Here is a 19,177-nt window from a genome sequence, read left to right as displayed (position 1 = left end):
AGATTTCCCAGTAGAGAGATGAGGGACATTGCATTGCAGTATATGATAAATTGGAAATTTGAGTCGGTCAGGGACTGTGTCCGGATAGCTGAAGTGGTTAAGGCAACCACTCGTGAAAAGTGGAAGTCCTGGTTCAATTCTCGACCTGACAAATTTTCAACTTTCACTATTGCATTTCCGCAATGCCCTGTGTAGAGAACTGTTATTATTTCCCACCTATCCTTTCCCCTTTCCTTCTCTTTCCCCTTTCTACATTCCATGTTTACATTGTGTAATTTATCTTGCAAATCTGAGCATTGTGACACTAACAAGAATAGTTTAATCATTTCAGCAACATATTAAATAACTTAAGTGAAAACTACCTTCTTAAAATTAATTTTTTCTCTACCTGCAATTTTCTTCTTCACGTCAATGAGTAGGCTCCTTGCCTGTTTTGATCTCTGTCCAGTCTGCTTCTCCAGTGTCTTTTGGGATCTCATTTTCCTTGTGATTTGCAGTTCAATACTTGTTTTGTTACTCATCCTTCTGATGTGCTATCAATACATTTTGTTTTATTAATTCAGTAACTGAATAAATTCCCAACTTGGCTCTGGTGTCTTCATTTCTTATCTGAGCTCTCAGACTGCAACCTTTTGTGCCTCTTATAAATTTTATTTCATTAGCCTTTATGCATTTTTCTTCTTGGTTTCATATTATCCATGACTCTGAGCCATTGTCAAAGCAGGTGTAGCCATTACTTTATAAAATATTATTTTTATTACTTTCCACATTTTGCTGTGGAGTATTGTGTGTATTTTATCTGATATTTATTTAAATTTAATTATTTACTTAAAATATCTAACTGGAAATTGTGCTGAATTAATTGTTAATTAAGAAGAAATTTCACGCACTATAATTTTATATACTGTTGAAATCCCAACAGGTGTGTTCATTGTTTCTTTGTTTTCAAATCCATAACTTATATAATATTAGTGAATGAGTGGCCAGTATGCCAACTTCTCACATACCACTTTGAGGTCATTCCGAATGAGAATGAGTTTTATCAGAAAAAACAAGCCTGTGACATACATGATTGAACCAGATCAGAGTACCTTAAAGTACTATGCAGAATTTTCACTGTATTACATCACAATATTGGTCCATTTTAATGTTACACATCAAATGTAATTTGTTACTTCATTAACTCATTTTTGTGACCTCAACACCTAATTAACATGCAGAACAGCTGAACACAGAACCTGAGAGCCATATATACTCCAATATCTATTGCTGTCTATTACATCCATGAATCTCTATTCTCTGAAGGAAGTGTACTTTATCTAAGGAAGCTATTCCAAATAGGACTAACAGGTGATACTAAATATACACAGAGAGTGGCAGCACACATGGTCCCATGTTTGAGAAAAGCATATTTGTGCTGTCAGTTGTACAATTGTATGTTTATTCTCTGCTGATTTTGATTATTATGATAATCCCCACAGGAGAAAAATAGTGTACATCAATGGTTCAAACATTTTCATCGTATATGAGCCAACCAAATGTGAAACATATGTAATTGTCATAATAGTCTACCTTAACGCAGTCCATACAAACGTGCTGTGCCTTGACCCAGTTACAGTAAGGCACAGTTAATAATAATAATAATAATTTTTTTTTGCAAATTATCTGACAGATGTAAACAGTCATGTACGAAAAGGTCACAGATTTGTCTGACCCTTGGGAAAACATCACAGAGATGCTGAAACCTGAACTGGCAGGCACTTCAAGAAAGATACCAATACCCCACTAAAGCCTACTTAGAAAATTCCATGAACAAATATTAAGTGATGAATCTACCAACATACTTCAATCCTCTGTGTATCACTCCCATGGGTACCACAAAGACAAGTTTAGATGAAAATCTAAGTAGATGTGAGAGATGCATAAATTTGAAAATATTATTTAAAAATTTCTTCCTGAAACTGCTCTTGAAAATTTATTCCCAAAGTGCCTGGCCAAGTATTTGGATTTGCTGAACAATGCTATCTCGAAACCTGTATTTATTTTCAACTGAATTTAAGTATCTTTGGCTTTTTTTCTGCAGTTATTTTCAGTGATTAAATTTATGACTGTAGTCAGTAAATTCAAATGAATTTTGTTTTGCTATTTTCAGTGTAGACCATTATGGTACTTGCTGCAATTGCTAATTATGCTCAATATGTAAGAAATGTGCGTATTGTTTACACTGAATTAATAGTTGTCTCTTCGCCTTGTTTTATCTCTGTTCTATTCTGCATTCATTAAAAATATGTTTGATTTAAATATACCAGTCAAGAACTGCTTTAAATCATACACAAATACTGATATCATTTGGCCACTTTGCCTGCCTCTTGTCTTTATAAATGCTCTGTAAGGCTACTTGATGTAATAAATTATGCTGATGCTCTTGGGCAGTTCTTTGTATGCTGTTACTGAAACTTCACAATATTTCAAGCACTTGGCAGTGATCTTCTGCCAGCAGTGAACATTGTCACCTGAAGGTGTTGAACACGTACTTTCTGCCAGATTATTGTGGAGTTTCAGGCTTGCCACCTGAGTCTCAGCAGCAATTCTTTCATGCTGAGGAAAAAATAACACATCTCTTTGAAATTTGGGGTTTTTCTTTTTCAGTTCTGACTGACATTGTAACTGTGATGCTGAATGAAAGGTTTCTGCAAGAACTCTTCAAGCCACAGGAAATTTATAACAAGCAAGCATTAAAGAAACTATTTGAAGACCTTGCACATGCTTCAATAATGCGTTTAAATACAGCGAGCATGGATAAATTGTATGATTTAATGACAATGGTTTTCAAGTACCAAGTTTTTATGGCATCTCATCCTCATGACCTAATTCTTATCACACTTAATCATTTAGATGCCATATGGAACTATGTGAGAGTGCCATCAGTGCATAAGCAGATTGTTATTGTACATAAAATGATAATGCAAGTTAGTTGAATTATTTTTCAGTATTATTTTTATGCTGCACAGTTCACCATATGTAAAACAATTTTTATGCACTGCTTCTTCCGCACTTGTTTCAGTTTCACCATAAACACAATGTCCCAGTAACTGGAAAATTTAAAGGTATGTAAAATCCTCAGATAAGGGACAGGATGAGACTATAGATGTGAGTTATGTGACTTGTTCTAGTTCTTTTTTCCTCACTGTAAATGAGTGCTGTTTCTTATTGCCCATTGTTTGGAAATCTACATCAGTAAAAGTGCAAAAACAACAATTAAAAACAAAGTAACAGAAGAGACACAACTGACAATTAGAGCAAACTAAAGGAAACTGATGAATATCTGGCTTTCGGAATCTTTGACAGATGAGAGAATTCTGGAATCTGTATGCCAGGAAAGCCATTGATTGATGTTGTTCTTGCAGATATTAGTTAACAATAATAGTACCATTCATTAAAGTTGTGCCATGCAGAAAATTCAGCCACCCTGTTGGGTGATGGGGGAATAATTAAAACATTATATTGGTGTTCTGAAATTGTGCTGACATTCTAGGATTAGGCTCTCCATGTGATCTACCAACTAAGTTGGAACCACTGTGTCACTTTGTACATGGGCATGATAGCTAACAAGCTGTCTGCACAACTGTCCCCTTCCCTACTCCCTCTCGAGTACTTTGGACATCTATCCTGTCAACAGACCTACCAGTCCTTCCCCCCCCCCCCCCCCCCGCCCCCTTTTCACTAGCACAGGCTGGTGACAATGCACCTAACAGCCCTATCCAAGTCTTTGCACACTCTGCCTCCTTTTCACTGTCATCACCCATTCCAGCAGATTGCTGCTCCATCAGACACAGTCACAGTTGGACTGTTGCGCACTGAGAGAGTGACCAAGTCTGTGTAAATTGTGCTTGTGTGAATGTATGTGTGTTTTCTACTGCAGAAGAACAACTTTATCTGAAAGCTTTAATATTTAAGCAGTGTTTTTCATTGCGCCTATTTGTGACTCAACATCTTCTCTGTATGTTAAGTAGCAATCTTTTCTTTCCCTATTGTTATTGTTACATCATGGACTTTTTATTGCTAGATTAAACAGTGAAATTTCATGTAATTGAGGGAATAGTAACTATCTGCTAATTTTATTATGTTCTTTTTAATGGTTATAACACTTTAGAGCTATGTAGTTGTTAATAGAATGTGTAGAATTAGTTTGTGACTGCTGTCACCATTTAGAAATGTATAACTTGACTTGTTCCACAACCAAGAAGGTTCCTCTTCTGATGGGGACTACAGAACATGATGACTGACGGAGTGATAGCACCTCTTCCCAACTAGCTTCACAATGCGGCAATAGTTTCACAGAACTCTGTGCTCTAAATTCACATCCAGTTGGCACAATTTCATTGGTTGTTGCTAAGGTTTGCCTTTTCGTCCAGAAATCTAAGTGATGACACTTTTCCATCTTCAGTTACTTATATAATTGAGCTCAGAAGATCGGAATACCAGTCAGTAATTATTTGATTTAATCACAGGTAGTTATGCCACAGTAACTGCTCAACACTTTGTAAGGCCAATGGGCATAGAGTACTGCATACTTATTATTTTGATCGAGTTGCATAATTCCATGGAAAACGAAGGTTTTATTATGTCTGTAACACTTCTTTTTTTCTTTGTTTAGTGGCAAATCAATACAGCTGGCATCATGAAACCTTTATTGTATACTTTTTGTATTTAGATCTGTCTGATTTTTTCTTTTTAACACTTCAGTGTAAATTGTACAAATCTTACATCTGTAACCATGGAATGAATCTTTTATATATTTTTGTGCTAAGAATGGACTACCACAATAACCATAGTGCCAACATAATATAGTACTGCTCACAACTACTGCAGTTACACCCATAATATTGTGAGTGGTTTCCCCATTGGTTTTTCTATAGCCTATTATTTCCTTTCTTCCATCAGTGCAATAAGACATGCTCCTTTCATGTAGAGAAACTTGCTGTATCTTGAGATCAGTTTTGAGTTACTTTTTTGACTTTATAAAATCTCACAGATAGACCCTGTTTTGCATATGTTAGGTCCATGTTTGTTTTATTTTTTGATGGTCTATTTAACTTTTAAAAAAAGCTGTAGTAAATATGCATATCAAGATTTTATTCACTATGCCTGCAAGACATCAAGAAACAATTTGTGTGTCTGATGTGTGGGTCTATTATCAAAGTGACCACAAAAGTTTATATATAGAGGGAAAAGTAGTGAAGCAAAAAATCTGTGCGCCACAGGAATATGTTATCACCAAATGTCACATGATATACATCGTTTTCCCTACACAGATTATTTACATTCCAGTCCTAGAAAGAGGTGGAGTTTTGCCATTTCTGTGTATTTTCTTGTGTGATACAATATGGGCGGCTCAGTATTTGTTCATATAAATTTTATTTTTGTTAACAATTATATGCTACAACATTGGAATGACAGATTTCTGTACTTTCTTCCCCATCTAGCTGTATGGCCAAATGTCTGTTGGTGAGCTGCTAGATGTAAGGAAAAGCATACTTAATTTCTTTCAAGATCTTAAAATACGCGTTTCTGTGTTTATGAGACAGAAACTGCAAAACAGTGACGGAAAATTTGTAATTGATCCATCAGGATTAGTGCCACCAGGTGAGTACAGATATTACATAAATATAACAGAAGGCATCAGATAATAAATTACTTATTCTAGTAGCCAGATTTAAGAAATAGAATTATAACTTTTTTTAAATTAGTTTAATACAATTTTTTATTAGTGGCTGTTCATGTTTTGACACACCAGTCTAGGCACATCTCATATTTAAGGAAATACTGACTGAATCAAGTGGTTCAGTGTTTAAGACACTAGTCTTGAACTCAAGATGAATCAGATTCAAATCCCTGACTCACGATTCTGATTTGGGTGTTTAATGGTTTCACTACATCACTCGAGAGCTGGTTCCATAAATTTCCTTCACCATTATTGTTTAGTGAAAGCTTCTGCTGTATCTCTAGAGAGATTTTCGTCATTAGGGTCTTGAACTTCACTACATTTAATTTTTCTCCCAAAGAAGTACCAATGTGCTGCAGTCTTCACACATCATAGGTGCAGGCAGTTATCATAATTGAGCATGTGATTATATGCCACTGAATTTATATCAGAAGAGGTAAATGAGGAAGAAAAAATCTAATTAAAAACTATGGTTAATGGGGTTGCAGGAACCACTAGGAATTCCAGTGGCACGTAAAGAGCATGAAGGAGTAGGGGGAAAACATAGCTGCAAGTAATACCCAAGGATTCAGTACTTCCAAAAGATGGAAAAGAATGAGAGAAGCATTTTATTTTTAGGAAATATAGCCAAAAAGGGTGTGGGACTGACATATGAGCTTTGCTCTTTATTTTGTGTTGTCAATGTAATAGTAACCTAAGTCTTTTATTCTACATTTTCTACCAATTTTTTATTTCTTGAGATTTCCTTGTGACAGCATGAAATCAGTCTTGTTTTGCTTCATTTGATCCTCTCTTTATGTGACTATTTCTTTTTCAGTACTCTAGTGAGAATTTATTGACTTTGAATGTCTATATTTCCAAATTATTGGTCATGCTGGTGAAGTGGATGACTCTTATGACCAAATCAGCAAAACATCATCATGAGGAGGGTGTCACAAGACACCTCAGTAACTAGGCACTCTGTCACAAGAACTTATATTCAACAAACTGACATCGTGGAAGTCATCGCCCAGGGCTTCTGAAAGGAAAAGATCCATCACCATTACAATACTGCAAGGATTGTGAAATTGATGATGTAATGGGAAAAGTCAAGCAATGATGTCATGGATGTTCAGTGGTTGACCCTCACACCTTGATTTGGAGGGCAAAATTGCCAACTGTTCAAATATCTTATGGGAATGCAGCTGGGTGCCATTGCTACAGCAACTGTACAAGGGAATTTAAAACCTCCGTTTTCAGAGAAATTCTGGTAAGATCACACACACACACACACACACACACACACACACACACACACACACACTCTCACTCACTCACTCACACTCCCTCTCTCTCTCTCTCTCTCTCTCTCTGTGTGTGTGTGTGTGTGTGTGTGTGTGTGTGTGTGTGTGTGTGTGTGTAAACACTAGCAACCACAGACCGAAGATGACCAACATCAGAAGTTATTGGTAGTGCATTTAATAATCAATGGGTGAGGTAGCATTAACTCTGCCCTTCTGTTTTATGACAAGGGAGGGAGCAGGGTTCCATGTGGAATTGAAAGAAAAATGCTATTTCTACACTCCTGGAAATGGAAAAAAGAACACATTGACACCGGTGTGTCAGACCCACCATACTTGCTCCGGACACTGCGAGAGGGCTGTACAAGCAATGATCACACGCACGGCACAGCGGACACACCAGGAACCGCGGTGTTGGCCGTCGAATGGCGCTAGCTGCGCAGCATTTGTGCACCGCCGCCGTCTGTGTCAGCCAGTTTGCCGTGGCATACGGAGCTCCATCGCAGTCTTTAAAACTGGTAGCATGCCGCGACAGCGTGGACGTGAACCGTATGTGCAGTTGACGGACTTTGAGCGAGGGCGTATAGTGGGCATGCGGGAGGCCGGGTGGACGTACCGTCGAATTGCTCAACACGTGGGGCATGAGGTCTCCACAGTACATCGATGTTGTCGCCAGTGGTCGGCGGAAGGTGCACGTGCCCGTCGACCTGGGACCGGACCGCAGCGACGCACGGATGCACGCCAAGACCGTAGAATCCTACGCAGTGCCGTAGGGGACCGCACCGCCACTTCCCAGCAAATTAGGGACACTGTTGCTCCTGGGGTATCGGCGAGGACCATTCGCAACCGTCTCCATAAAGCTGGGCTACGGTCCCGCACACCGTTAGGCCGTCTTCCGCTCACGCCCCAACATCGTGCAGCCCGCCTCCAGTGGTGTCGCGACAGGCGTGAATGGAGGGACGAATGGAGACGTGTCGTCTTCAGCGATGAGAGTCGCTTCTGCCTTGGTGCCAATGATGGTCGTATGCGTGTTTGGCGCCGTGCAGGTGAGCACCACAATCAGGACTGCATACGACCGAGGCACACAGGGCCAACACCCGGCATCATGGTGTGGGGAGCGATCTCCTACACTGGCCGTACACCACTGGTGATCGTCGAGGGGACACTGAATAGTGCACGGTACATCCAAACCGTCATCGAACCCATCGTTCTACCATTCCTAGACCGGCAAGGGAACTTGCTGTTCCAACAGGACAATGCACGTCCGCATGTATCCCGTGCCACCCAACGTGCTCTAGAAGGTGTAAGTCAACTACCCTGGCCAGCAAGATCTCCGGATCTGTCCCCCATTGAGCATGTTTGGGACTGGATGAAGCGTCGTGTCACGCGGTCTGCACGTCCAGCACGAACGCTGGTCCAACTGAGGCGCCAGGTGGAAATGGCATGGCAAGCCGTTCCACAGGACTACATCCAGCATCTCTACGATCGTCTCCATGGGAGAATAGCAGCCTGCATTGCTGCGAAAGGTGGATATACACTGTACTAGTGCCGACATTGTGCATGCTCTGTTGCCTGTGTCTATGTGCCTGTGGTTCTGTCAGTGTGATCATGTGATGTATCTGACCCCAGGAATGTGTCAATAAAGTTTCCCCTTCCTGGGACAATGAATTCACGGTGTTCTTATTTCAATTTCCAGGAGTGTATTTATAAGATTACGTGCTGATTTAATTTCAACAGCTTTCTTAATAATACTGTCCCAATAGTTGAAAGTGCATGCCAGAATATCCATGTTGTTATATTCCATAGGATGACCAATACCAAGACAATGTTCTACAATGGTATATTTGCCCAACTGTTGTAAGTGTGTATGTTGCTTTCGCTCAGTAGACTGGTCCTCCACAGTCATGATAGTCTGACCAATATATGATGTGCCACAACTACAAGGAATATGGTAGACACCCACCTTAAACACTCTAATATCATCCTTTATGGAACCTAAATGGACCTTGATATTAGATGGTGGTCATAGACTTTGGGGCCACTTCAGTATTATCATCACTCTCACAGTGCACAGTTGGTCGATAGCGCAACTACGTCTGATCTGTCTTTCTCTATAGCCATTGTGACAAGAGGTGACTTTGAGATGAGCCAACTCAGCTGGGTCCGAAATGACATGGGCCCATCATGTTGAGCCGGATTGTGACAACTATCAGCCTGCAGATATAAGTCAGTGTGAGGAGGATTCCTATAAACAGCATGTTCCAATGTACCATCAACCCACCTCTTGACCAACACATCAAGGAAGGGAAGACAGCTATATTTTTCTAACTCTGTCATGAAACAAATATTCGGGTGGATTAACTTCAGCTGTTCTAGAAAGTCATTCAGATCCTCAGGGCCATGAGGCCAAACAACAACAGTATCATCTATGTATCTGAAAAAAAAAACATGCAGGTTTCAAAGCTGCTGACTCAAAGGCACATTCCTTGAAGCCATCCATACAGAAATTGGCAATAGTAGGTGACAATGGGTTTCCATTGCAACTCCGTCTGTCCGCTCATAGTACTGGTCATTAAATAAAAAGAAAGTGGAAGTCAACACATGTTGAAATAGATTAATTTATTCAGCACTGAACCTAACCTCCATCAGTCGTAACAAACCAGACAAAGGAGTACAAGTGAAGAGAGAGACCACATCAAAACTTAATAGAATATCGGAATCACGCAAATGCATTCCCTGTAATTGACATAATAAATCTGTCGAGCACTTAATGTGGTGCTCATACTGACCTACTATAGGGCTCAACAAAGTGGCAATATGTTTTGCTTAATGATATGTCTAAGCACCAATTTTACTCACAATTGAGTGAAGAGCAACCCGTTCTTGTCTACCTTAGGGAGGCCATATAACCTGAATGGAACAGCACAATAAGAATTAAGACTCTTGATAGTCCCCTGTGACAGGGAACTTTTCATCAGGAGGCTGTTAGTCTTTCTCTCAACATTTTTTGTGGGGTCAGCACCAATCCTGCAATACACTGCAATACACTGAATCATACAGTAAACTGTGTGTGTGTGTGTGTGTGTGTGTGTGTGTGTGTGTGTGTGTGTGTGTGTGTTCTCTCTTTCTGGAGTTTCTCTGAGAGTCATTTTAAATTCCCTTACACAGTGCTTATTTGCTGCAGTTATGCCTTGAAAATGACAGGGTGTGATCCTGCCAAAATATCGGCGGTTGTTGAAGACGTCACACAGCTGCATTCCTGTACTTTGTTTGAACATGCTGGGAGAAACTCAGGTCTCAAAATCGCTACCGTTTCAGTCTAGTATATATACCATCAAATTTAGGTACGCAGTCTCACTCATTGCCAGTGGCTAATCATGAAGGGAGGTCAACACTAGTCTTCAAGCTGAGATGAGTCAACAAGCTGCCACCACCAGATGCTGTCTTCACTATCCACGGGCCACAGCCTGTGCTAAGTCTGGATGCTGCCAATGTGGCATATTTCCACTTACAGGTCCTCCCACTGGTGACTGACATCTGCTGCCTACCACCTTCCCAGTGGACTTGCACATGAAGCGACTTAAACTTTCTCTCATTGGTGGTCACACAGCCCCAGCAGTCTCTTCAAAAGCAAAGGCCTCGTACAATGCACAAAGCATGATCCAAACGTATTTCCTTCCCTGGCCACACTGTGGGAGGAACACGCAGTTCTGCCCCGAATACCTCGTCTGTACCAGGCTGACGGGTACACCATTTTGGCCATGAACCCTTTATTTTTTTTGTGGTAAACATTGAAGATGAATACAGGGAAGTTTCAGCCATCTCTAAGATGACGAGTGGTTCCCTCCTCATTAAAACATCATCTCCTGCCAGTCACAGCCGCTGCTCTCTTGTGAAAAAGCTGGTTGACATTCCTGTGACTGTCACTCCCTTCAAGAGTCTCACTGTGGTCTAGGGTAGGTGTCGGCATCCTTTTGAGTCGGAAGAGTCAGAAATTACAATTTATAAAATTTCAAAGTTTTTAAAGAGCCACAAAAATTTTTCTTGCCTACAACAAATAGTACTTGCATTAATAAAGTTTTTTGACGAAAAAAGCCAATCTATTCATTAATAAGAAAAATATATGTTTATTTATATACTATAAGTAGTGTTTTTCACAACAAATGAGACAATATATATATGGTATTATTACATAATCACTTATTATTCAAGCAAAACATTAAAACAATTAAACATTCACTTACAACACTAACTTGTATTTCAATACCAAACAATTGAGCAAACAAATTCAATGGGAGTGATGGCTTTGCATTGGTTATTCAAGTAGAAAATTTAAACTTTACTAAACAATGTAACATGTACTTAAAAATGATAACATACATTCGAGTGAACAAATTCAATGGGAGCATTGGCTTTGCATAGTTTTAGAAAGTTTGGATAAATTTAGCTTATAACTTGTTGTATTAAGTTTCAAACAAGACTCTAAATTTTCATTCGTTAGTTGGCTCCTTACTTGACTTTTAATTATATTCATGCAAGAGAACACTTGCTTGCATGAATATGTCGATCCGAAGATAGTCAGCACTCCAAATGCCAACTTCTTCACATCACTGTAGCAATCTGGAAGACTATTCCATGAGTTGATATAAGTGCCTCAACTCATGGCATTTCTTTTAAAGCTGTCCACTTTTGTTGTGTTTCATACATACATTTATGGACTTCCAACTCTTCCAATTTGCTTTTCAACCTCGTGAATTTTCCACTCCACAAAGCTTTACTTTTTAAATCAATCAATTGCATTTCTAGAGATCCACTATCAAGTCAAAATGGCTTAATGTGGATTTCGTTACTATTTGTGCTGAGAGGATTTACTATGAATGCTAGAGTGAATTTGTTGGCTTTGAATTGCTGAAATCTGTTAGCAAATTCTTCTTTCATTTTTTTAATAACTGTGCTGAAGTAACTCGAGTCAACAGTTGCACTGGTTTTATCGCGATATTGCTTTAGAAATTGAAAATGAAGTAATTTACTGCTCTGAATATCTTCTGCAAAAACAATTAATTTTTCTTCGAAACAAACCAATTCTTCCACCAAAACATAGGCTGGGTTTCCCTTTCCTGGCAGTTTTAGATTCAGCTCATTTAATTTTGCCATCATGTCCACCATCAAGTAAAATTTTTAGCTGCCATTTGCTGTTCTCTAATTGAGGGTGATTAATGCCTTTTCCATTGAGGAATATATTTACTTCATTCAAGCACAAAGCAAAACATTTCAACACCTTACCTTTGGAAAGCCATCACACTTTATTGTGAAGGAGGAGATTGGAATACTGAGTCTCCATTTCGTTTAAGAATTCTTTAAACTGACAATGGTAGAGTGCTTTTGACAAGATGCTGATAACAATCTTGATTACCAAATTCATGACCTCAACTATTTCGGCCGGAAATGTTTGCGCACGAAGCGCTTCTGGGTGTATTATGCAGTGAAACGTAAGAATTTCGTGGTTTATTTTGCTATGAAGAATCGTTGTTGTCCCTTTATTTTTTCCTGTCATACTTCTGGCTCCATCAGTTGCTATTGAAACAATTTTATTTGAATCGATCTTATTATCGTCGAGGCATTTCTGCATGACACTCGCTATGTCTTCACCTCTAGTTTGTCCCAAGAGTGGTAGCAATCCTAGAAGTTCTTCTTTCGGACCTTGGGAAGACATATACCTCACAAAAAGGGCAACTTGTGCCGTGTCTTTTATATCACAAGACTCATCGATAGCAAGCGATAAGGCAGAAGCCAGTTGAATGTCTTCCATCCGCAAATGTGTTACATTTGAAGACATTTTACTTGTTCTGTCTTGTACTGTTTTAGCGGATAGTGGCAGATCTTTGATTTTTTCAAGATTTCTGGTTTGTTTTTGAAATCGCAAAATAGTTCTTCAGATGCACGTATGAAGCAGTCTTTGACATACCTGTCATCTGTGAATGGTTTGCCTTTTTTTTTTTTTTTCAATTTCTAGTGAAATATAATCTATCAAAAAACATTTTACATTGATATTTCCCAATTAAAAATACATAAATTGATAGAATAAATAATTCTCCAATAAGTGAATTATTAAAATGAATAATTCAGACACGAAACACTGTTTGTCTCACTCTGTGGTCGCCTCCCGTGTGCGGTGATCGCCGACCGGCATGCAAGGACTTGTCAGAACTTGGAATGTGCTTATCGCAGTGCGACAGTGACGAGTGTCACGGGGGAGGGGTGCGGTGAAAAGCGAGAACAATGAGCTGATTGTGAGTGATAGAAATGGTGCCTAATCCTCGTTAATTGATTCAGAACGATTAATTTTTTTTTCTTATAAAATAGATAATAACTGTGTATGGAACTAAAGAGCCACAGCTTCACATCCAAAGATCCACATGTGGCTCGCGAGCCACAGGTTGCCAACCTTGTGTCTAAGGCATCATATTTCATCATGATCTTCTTCTGCAATCTGACGATGAGCCGTGGGCCAACTTAGAGCGACAAGGTGTGCACTTTATCTGTCGTGTCCATAGGGGACCAAGGAAAAACAGAGTTGTTGCTGTGGCCTTCATCTTGGCTTTCAAGGGTGATACGTTGCCTGACAAGATCAAGGTGATGGTTTACCTATGTGACATAAAGCCCGATGTTCCTCCTCCTATGAGATGCTTCAGGCGAATGAAGTTTGGACGTATGTGTTCCTGTTGCACTACTACCCCTGCCTTCTGGGATTGTGGACATCTGCTGCATGTGAACATTTCTTGTGCCCCTCCCCCCACTTGTGTAAACTGCAGCAAGCTCCACTCTCTTTGCTCACCAGACTGCTCAGTTTTTAAGTGTGAGAAGAAAATCCAGGAGTATAAGGCCATGAACAAGCTCACATTTCGAGAGGCCAGAAAAAAGTGTGAACGTCTTAATCCCAGACAAATGACACAATCTTTCGCTACAGTTGCAACGTCATTGCCTTCTCTGCTGATGGTGCCTTCCTCTGTTGCACCAGTTACAGTGGGCCCTCAGAGCCGCCTGCTGATACCTGCCCCCATCCCCCCACCCCCCAGGTGGTTGGGGTCCCTTCTGGTGCTGTCACCACACCCACTTCAGGTGCATTGGCTCCCACCTGCTGGTGACACCAGTACCCATCCCCCAGCTGGAGGCACCTCATCCTCCTCCAGCTTCTCTTCCTTTCACAGTATGTGCTGGTCCACAGCCAGACGCCAGCTGATGACTGAAGTAACCACAGGCTGCTGGCTTCCTCTGTGAAATCAATTCAGGGAAACCACCTCAGTCCTTGTTTTCTAAGGAGGAGCAGGAGGACAGAAAGAAGCCCTCAAAGACACAGGGAATTCTGGTGGTCCCCCCCCCCCCCCCCCTTTCAGTATTCAGATAGTCTTATCCTCCAGTAGAATTGTAATGGATTTTCCACCACCTGGCTGAGCTAATGAGCTAAGGAAGGTTCTAAGCACATACCTTGCATTCTGTATTGCCATCCAGGAATTATGGTTTCCAGAAACTTGGAACTCTGCCCTTCATGGCTACTGAGGCCATTTTAAGAATCTTACCGACTTTGAGAGAGTATCTGGTGGAGTTTGTAAGTATGTGTTGGACTCTGTATACAGTGACTTTGTGCCTCCTGATACACCATTGGAGGCCGTGGCTGTCACGGTATGGGCACATAAAGATTTTACCATCTGTAATGTTTATCTCCCTCCCGATGATGTTGTGTCCCAGAATGTACTGTCTGCATTACTCTCTCCACTCTCCCCACCTTTCCTAATCTTCGGTGACTTCCCATAACCCTTTGTGGGATTGTACAATGATCACTGACCATCGATCAGAAAGACATCAAAACTTTACTGCTACAGCTTGATCTTTGTCTCATGAACTCTGGTGCCCTCAAACACTTCAATGTGGCACACGGAACTTATTCGGCCATTGATCTCTCTTTTGCAGTCCTGGTCTTCTGCCATCTATTCACTGGAGGGTCTATGATGATGACCTGTGTGGTAGTGATGACGTCACAGTCTTCCTGTCCCTCCCTCAGCGTTGCTCCTCTGGATACCTGCCCAGATGGGTTCTCCTTAATGCTGACTGGGATAGTTCAAAGACAGTACCCTGGTGGACCCCAGAGATCGCTGCCAGCTATTAGGAGTCATAGGCAGGCTCTCCAACACCATAAGCAGCACCCTTCACTGAGGCATCTAATTACCTTTAAATGGCTCCATGCCTGCATCTGCTACGTCATCAAATGACGAAAGCAAGAATCCTGGGAATGGTTTATTTCCACCATTGGATCACGTACCTCTCCATCACAGGTATGGGCAAAGATCAGACAACTCAACAGCGTCCAATCCCCTGCATGTGTACCAAGTATTTCCTTAGATCGTGCCATTTATACTGATCCAGTCACTGTTGCTGAGCATTTTTCTGAGAATTATGTTCAGGCATCTGCGTCCATGAACTACCACCCTACCTTTTGGCTCATAAAGCAGCGGGAGGAGCGAATGCACTTGTCTTTTACTGCCACCACCTGGAGCCATATAATGCTCCATTCAGTGAATGGGAACTTTCCAGAGCCCTCATCCAGTGCCGTGATTTGGCCCCAGGGCCTGACCGTATCCACAACCAAATGCTGAAACATCTCTCAGTGGATACTCAGTGTCACATCCTTGCCCTCTTTAATCAGATCTGGAACAGGGGTGAGTTTTCATCTGAGTGGCGAGTAAGTGTGATAGTACCAGTGCTGAAATCTGGTAAGAACCCCCTCGAGATGGACAGTTATCACCCAATCAGCCTTACCGTTGTTCTCTGTAAGTTGCTTGAATGCATGGTGAGCAAATGGCTATGTTGGCTCCTTGAGCCTCAGGGCCTTTTGGCTACATCTCAGGGCAGTTTTCTCAAAGGTTACTCCACTGGTGATAATTTGGTTCACCGGGTGTCCACCATGTGGATGGCCTTTGCACATTTCAGCACCTCATGACTGACTGTTTTGACCTACAGAAGACTTATGGCATGACATGGAATCACCACATCCTTACTGTCTTATATGAGTGGGGCCAGTCGACTCCCAGTTTTTGTTAAGAACTTCTTGTCGCACCATATGTTCCAAGTTCAAGAGGGTTCTTCACTCAGTACCCCCCTTATCCAAGAGAATGGGGTCCCACAGGTCTTTTACTGAGCATCCTCCTCTTTCTGGTGGCCATCAGTGGTCTGGCAGCTGTGGGGTCTTTGGCATCGCCCTCCTTGTATGCTGATGATTTTTGCTTTTATTATTGCTCCTCTAGTATGGTCGTTGTTGAGCAATGCCTACAAGGCGCCGTATGAAAGGCACACTTAAGGGCTCTTACCCATGGATTTTGGTTTTCAGCCACCAAGACTTGGGTTGTGCACTTCCATCACCATCGTAGTGACGACCCTCACACTCAGAGCTTTACCTAGGTGATCAGTTAATTCTTGTACACACAGCTTTCTGGGACTAGTCTCTGATTCCTGCCTGACGTGGCTTCCCCACCTTCACCAGCTTAAGCAAAAGTTCTGGAGACATCTCAAAACACTTCACTGCCTCATTAACACTAGCTGGGGTGCAGGTCACTCTATCCTTCTGTGGCTATATAAAGCTCTGATTCAGTCCCATCTTGACTACGGGAGTCTTGCATATGATTCAGCATCACCCTCAGCATTGTAGATACTGGACTCTATCATTGCAACAGGAGCCTTCCAAACTAGCCCTGTGGACAGCCTACTAGTCAAGGCTGGAGTACCTCTGTTTCCCATCAACTGCTGAATTATGCTACACATGTTTGTAGCTTCCATGAACATCCTAACTATGTACCCTTTTCCCTGGAAGGAAGCTCCACCTCCCACAGCAGTGTCCCAGAACTGGGTTTACAATTGGAGCATGCCTCCAGTGTCTCTGTTTGGAACTGCAACTTCCTCCACTGTCACCTCTGGTCAGGGAGACATCACATCTGCCCCCATGGCTTGTGCCCTAACCTGGGATTTACCTCAAAGTCTCCTTTGGCCCAAACGATTCTGTTGCCGCACGATTTTTCATCACCTGTTCTTGGCTGTCTGAGAAGTACCCGAGTTCAGAAGCGGTATTCATCAATGGCTCAACAATCGACAAATGAACAAGCTTTGCATACACACATGCACAGTGGGTTGAACTCCAATCTCTGCTAAATGGCTGCAGTGTCTTCACTGCTGAATTGATGGCCATTAAATTAGTCTGTAACAGTGTTCATTCTTGCACTGCAAGAGTATCTTAATCTCTTAATCTGTAGTGACTCCCTTAGCAGCCTTCTCCACGCCCACTAGTTATGGCTATCCACGATCTTGTCTCAGACTTCCATCAAGCTGGGCGGCCAGTTGTTTTTGTTTGGACCCCAGATCATGTTGGGATTTTGGGAAATGAATGAGCTGACTGGTTGGCCAACCTGCCCACCAGGATGCCAGTTCTAGAAATGGGGATCCCAGAAACAGACTTTGGTTGTTTATATGCCATCAGTTGCTGGAAGTCTGGAACTGAGAATGGTCTGCCCTGATTACCCCATGAGGACAATTAAGGAGACCACAGCCACTTGGCAGCCTTTCCTGCATGCTTCTCGCAGGGAATCCACTGCCCTGTGCATTTACCACACTTGGCTGACCCATTGCCACATTCTCAGACATGAGGATTCCCCTCACTGCTGATGTGGAGCCTGCCTGACGGTGGCCCACATACTCATAGACTGACGTAATTTGGATGCTTTGAGGTGGCATCTTAATCTTCCTGATGCTATCGCTGTTGCTAGCATACAATGCCAGCTTGGCTGACCTGGTGTTATATTTTGCTCATGAAGGTGGTTCCTATTCATCCCTGTAAGGTAGATTGTCTCTCTCCGGCTCAACCCCCACCCCTCCCCCCTTACTGTCGCCAGGGGTCCCTTGGCTGCCCTCGGTGGGTGGCCCAGCTGGTCCTCTATCTTTTCCACCATTTTGATTCTCTTTATTCTTTTTCATTTCTCAGTTTTAATGCTTTGTTTTGACTGATCTTTTAATGACTTATCTTTGCCGTCTTTTTTCTGGGCTTTTCAGGATTTTCCTTTCTCCTCCCTTTGACTACTACTCCAGGTTTGCCATTTAATGCACGAAGGGGCTGATGACTTTGCAGTTTAGTCCATTTTACTCCAAACCAACCAACCCAGTGGACTGGGGTTCATGCCTAGACTGTCCGGTCATCACTGGCCAAATTGGCAAACACTATTGATTTTCATTGCCCCATGCAGAACTCACGCTGTCACTGTTCACCATTGCTTTGTGTTGGTACATGCCGGGGGCCTCTGTTTGATCCTGTCTGGCCTGGTATACTTTGTTGTGATTCAGCATTACAGCTGCCGTACCACTGGCATTACCTTACTGGCTGCCACTTGTTTGAGCAATGGCCACTTTCTCAGTACTGAGTTCACTGCTGTAGCTTGTTATGAAATAAAGGGATATTCTTCAAAGAATGCTGTTTCCATGACCACTTGTCGCCACAGTACTGTAGCCATGCCCAAGTTGGTGAATTGCAGATATCCTGATTTATCACAGCCATCCTTACCACCAACCATAGCAGGCTCTCATACAGGCTGCTAAAAGTGGTGTCAGAAGTTTTTGGCTATTACGGATGGCTGGATTTTGGATCTTATTGTCAGCACCGACTTGATCCTTGAACAAAGTAACGTGGTGAGTGGACTTACTCTTTTTCCCTCCTCTGCTCAAGCGCAAGACTGCATAAGAACTTGAAGGTGGAATTTATGAGGTTGAAGAATCTTTTCAGTTGTGAGGAAATTCTAGGGAAGATTATGCTGGATAGTGGCCAGTGAGGTGCATGCAGTGCAGTCTATTGATCCACAGCATTCTGGTGTGCAGTCAGCACCAGTTAAATGTCACATGTGCTGGCACTGTGGTCATTTTACTGAGCACTGTATAGAATCAAGGTGATTTATAATCAGATGAAAAAATTAACACAGTGTGATACTACTACACTTGCATGTTCTGTTCGGGCAAAGAATCTAGAATGTCCGAGTTAGGGTGTTTCCTCACAAGATGCAATTCAATGCTTGGTAGATCAGGTAGATACCTTGACGCAGATAACTCACAGATGCATAAGCAATTAAATGCTATCTCCAGTTTA

At 41.7% G+C, this 19,177-nt stretch overlaps 1 protein-coding gene across 1 annotated transcript in view; it reads left to right on the top strand.

The window, feature by feature from the left end:
- Positions 1–19,177, top strand: part of LOC126458357 (protein OSCP1-like) — a 60,685-nt gene that overhangs the window by 7,447 nt on the left and 34,061 nt on the right. Inside the window, exons 2-3 of the mRNA XM_050095328.1 lie at positions 2,650–2,969; positions 5,487–5,646. Of these exons, the coding sequence (XP_049951285.1) occupies positions 2,673–2,969; positions 5,487–5,646 (457 nt within the window). The 5' untranslated portion in view covers positions 2,650–2,672. The remainder of the gene's footprint in view (positions 1–2,649; positions 2,970–5,486; positions 5,647–19,177) is intronic.

The sequence above is a fragment of the Schistocerca serialis genome, chromosome 2 (genome assembly GCF_023864345.2).
Source record: "Schistocerca serialis cubense isolate TAMUIC-IGC-003099 chromosome 2, iqSchSeri2.2, whole genome shotgun sequence".
NCBI classification, from domain to species: Eukaryota; Metazoa; Arthropoda; class Insecta; order Orthoptera; family Acrididae; genus Schistocerca; species Schistocerca serialis.
Note: the sequence above shows the minus strand (reverse complement) of the source record. Positions and strands in the feature narration are given on the sequence as shown.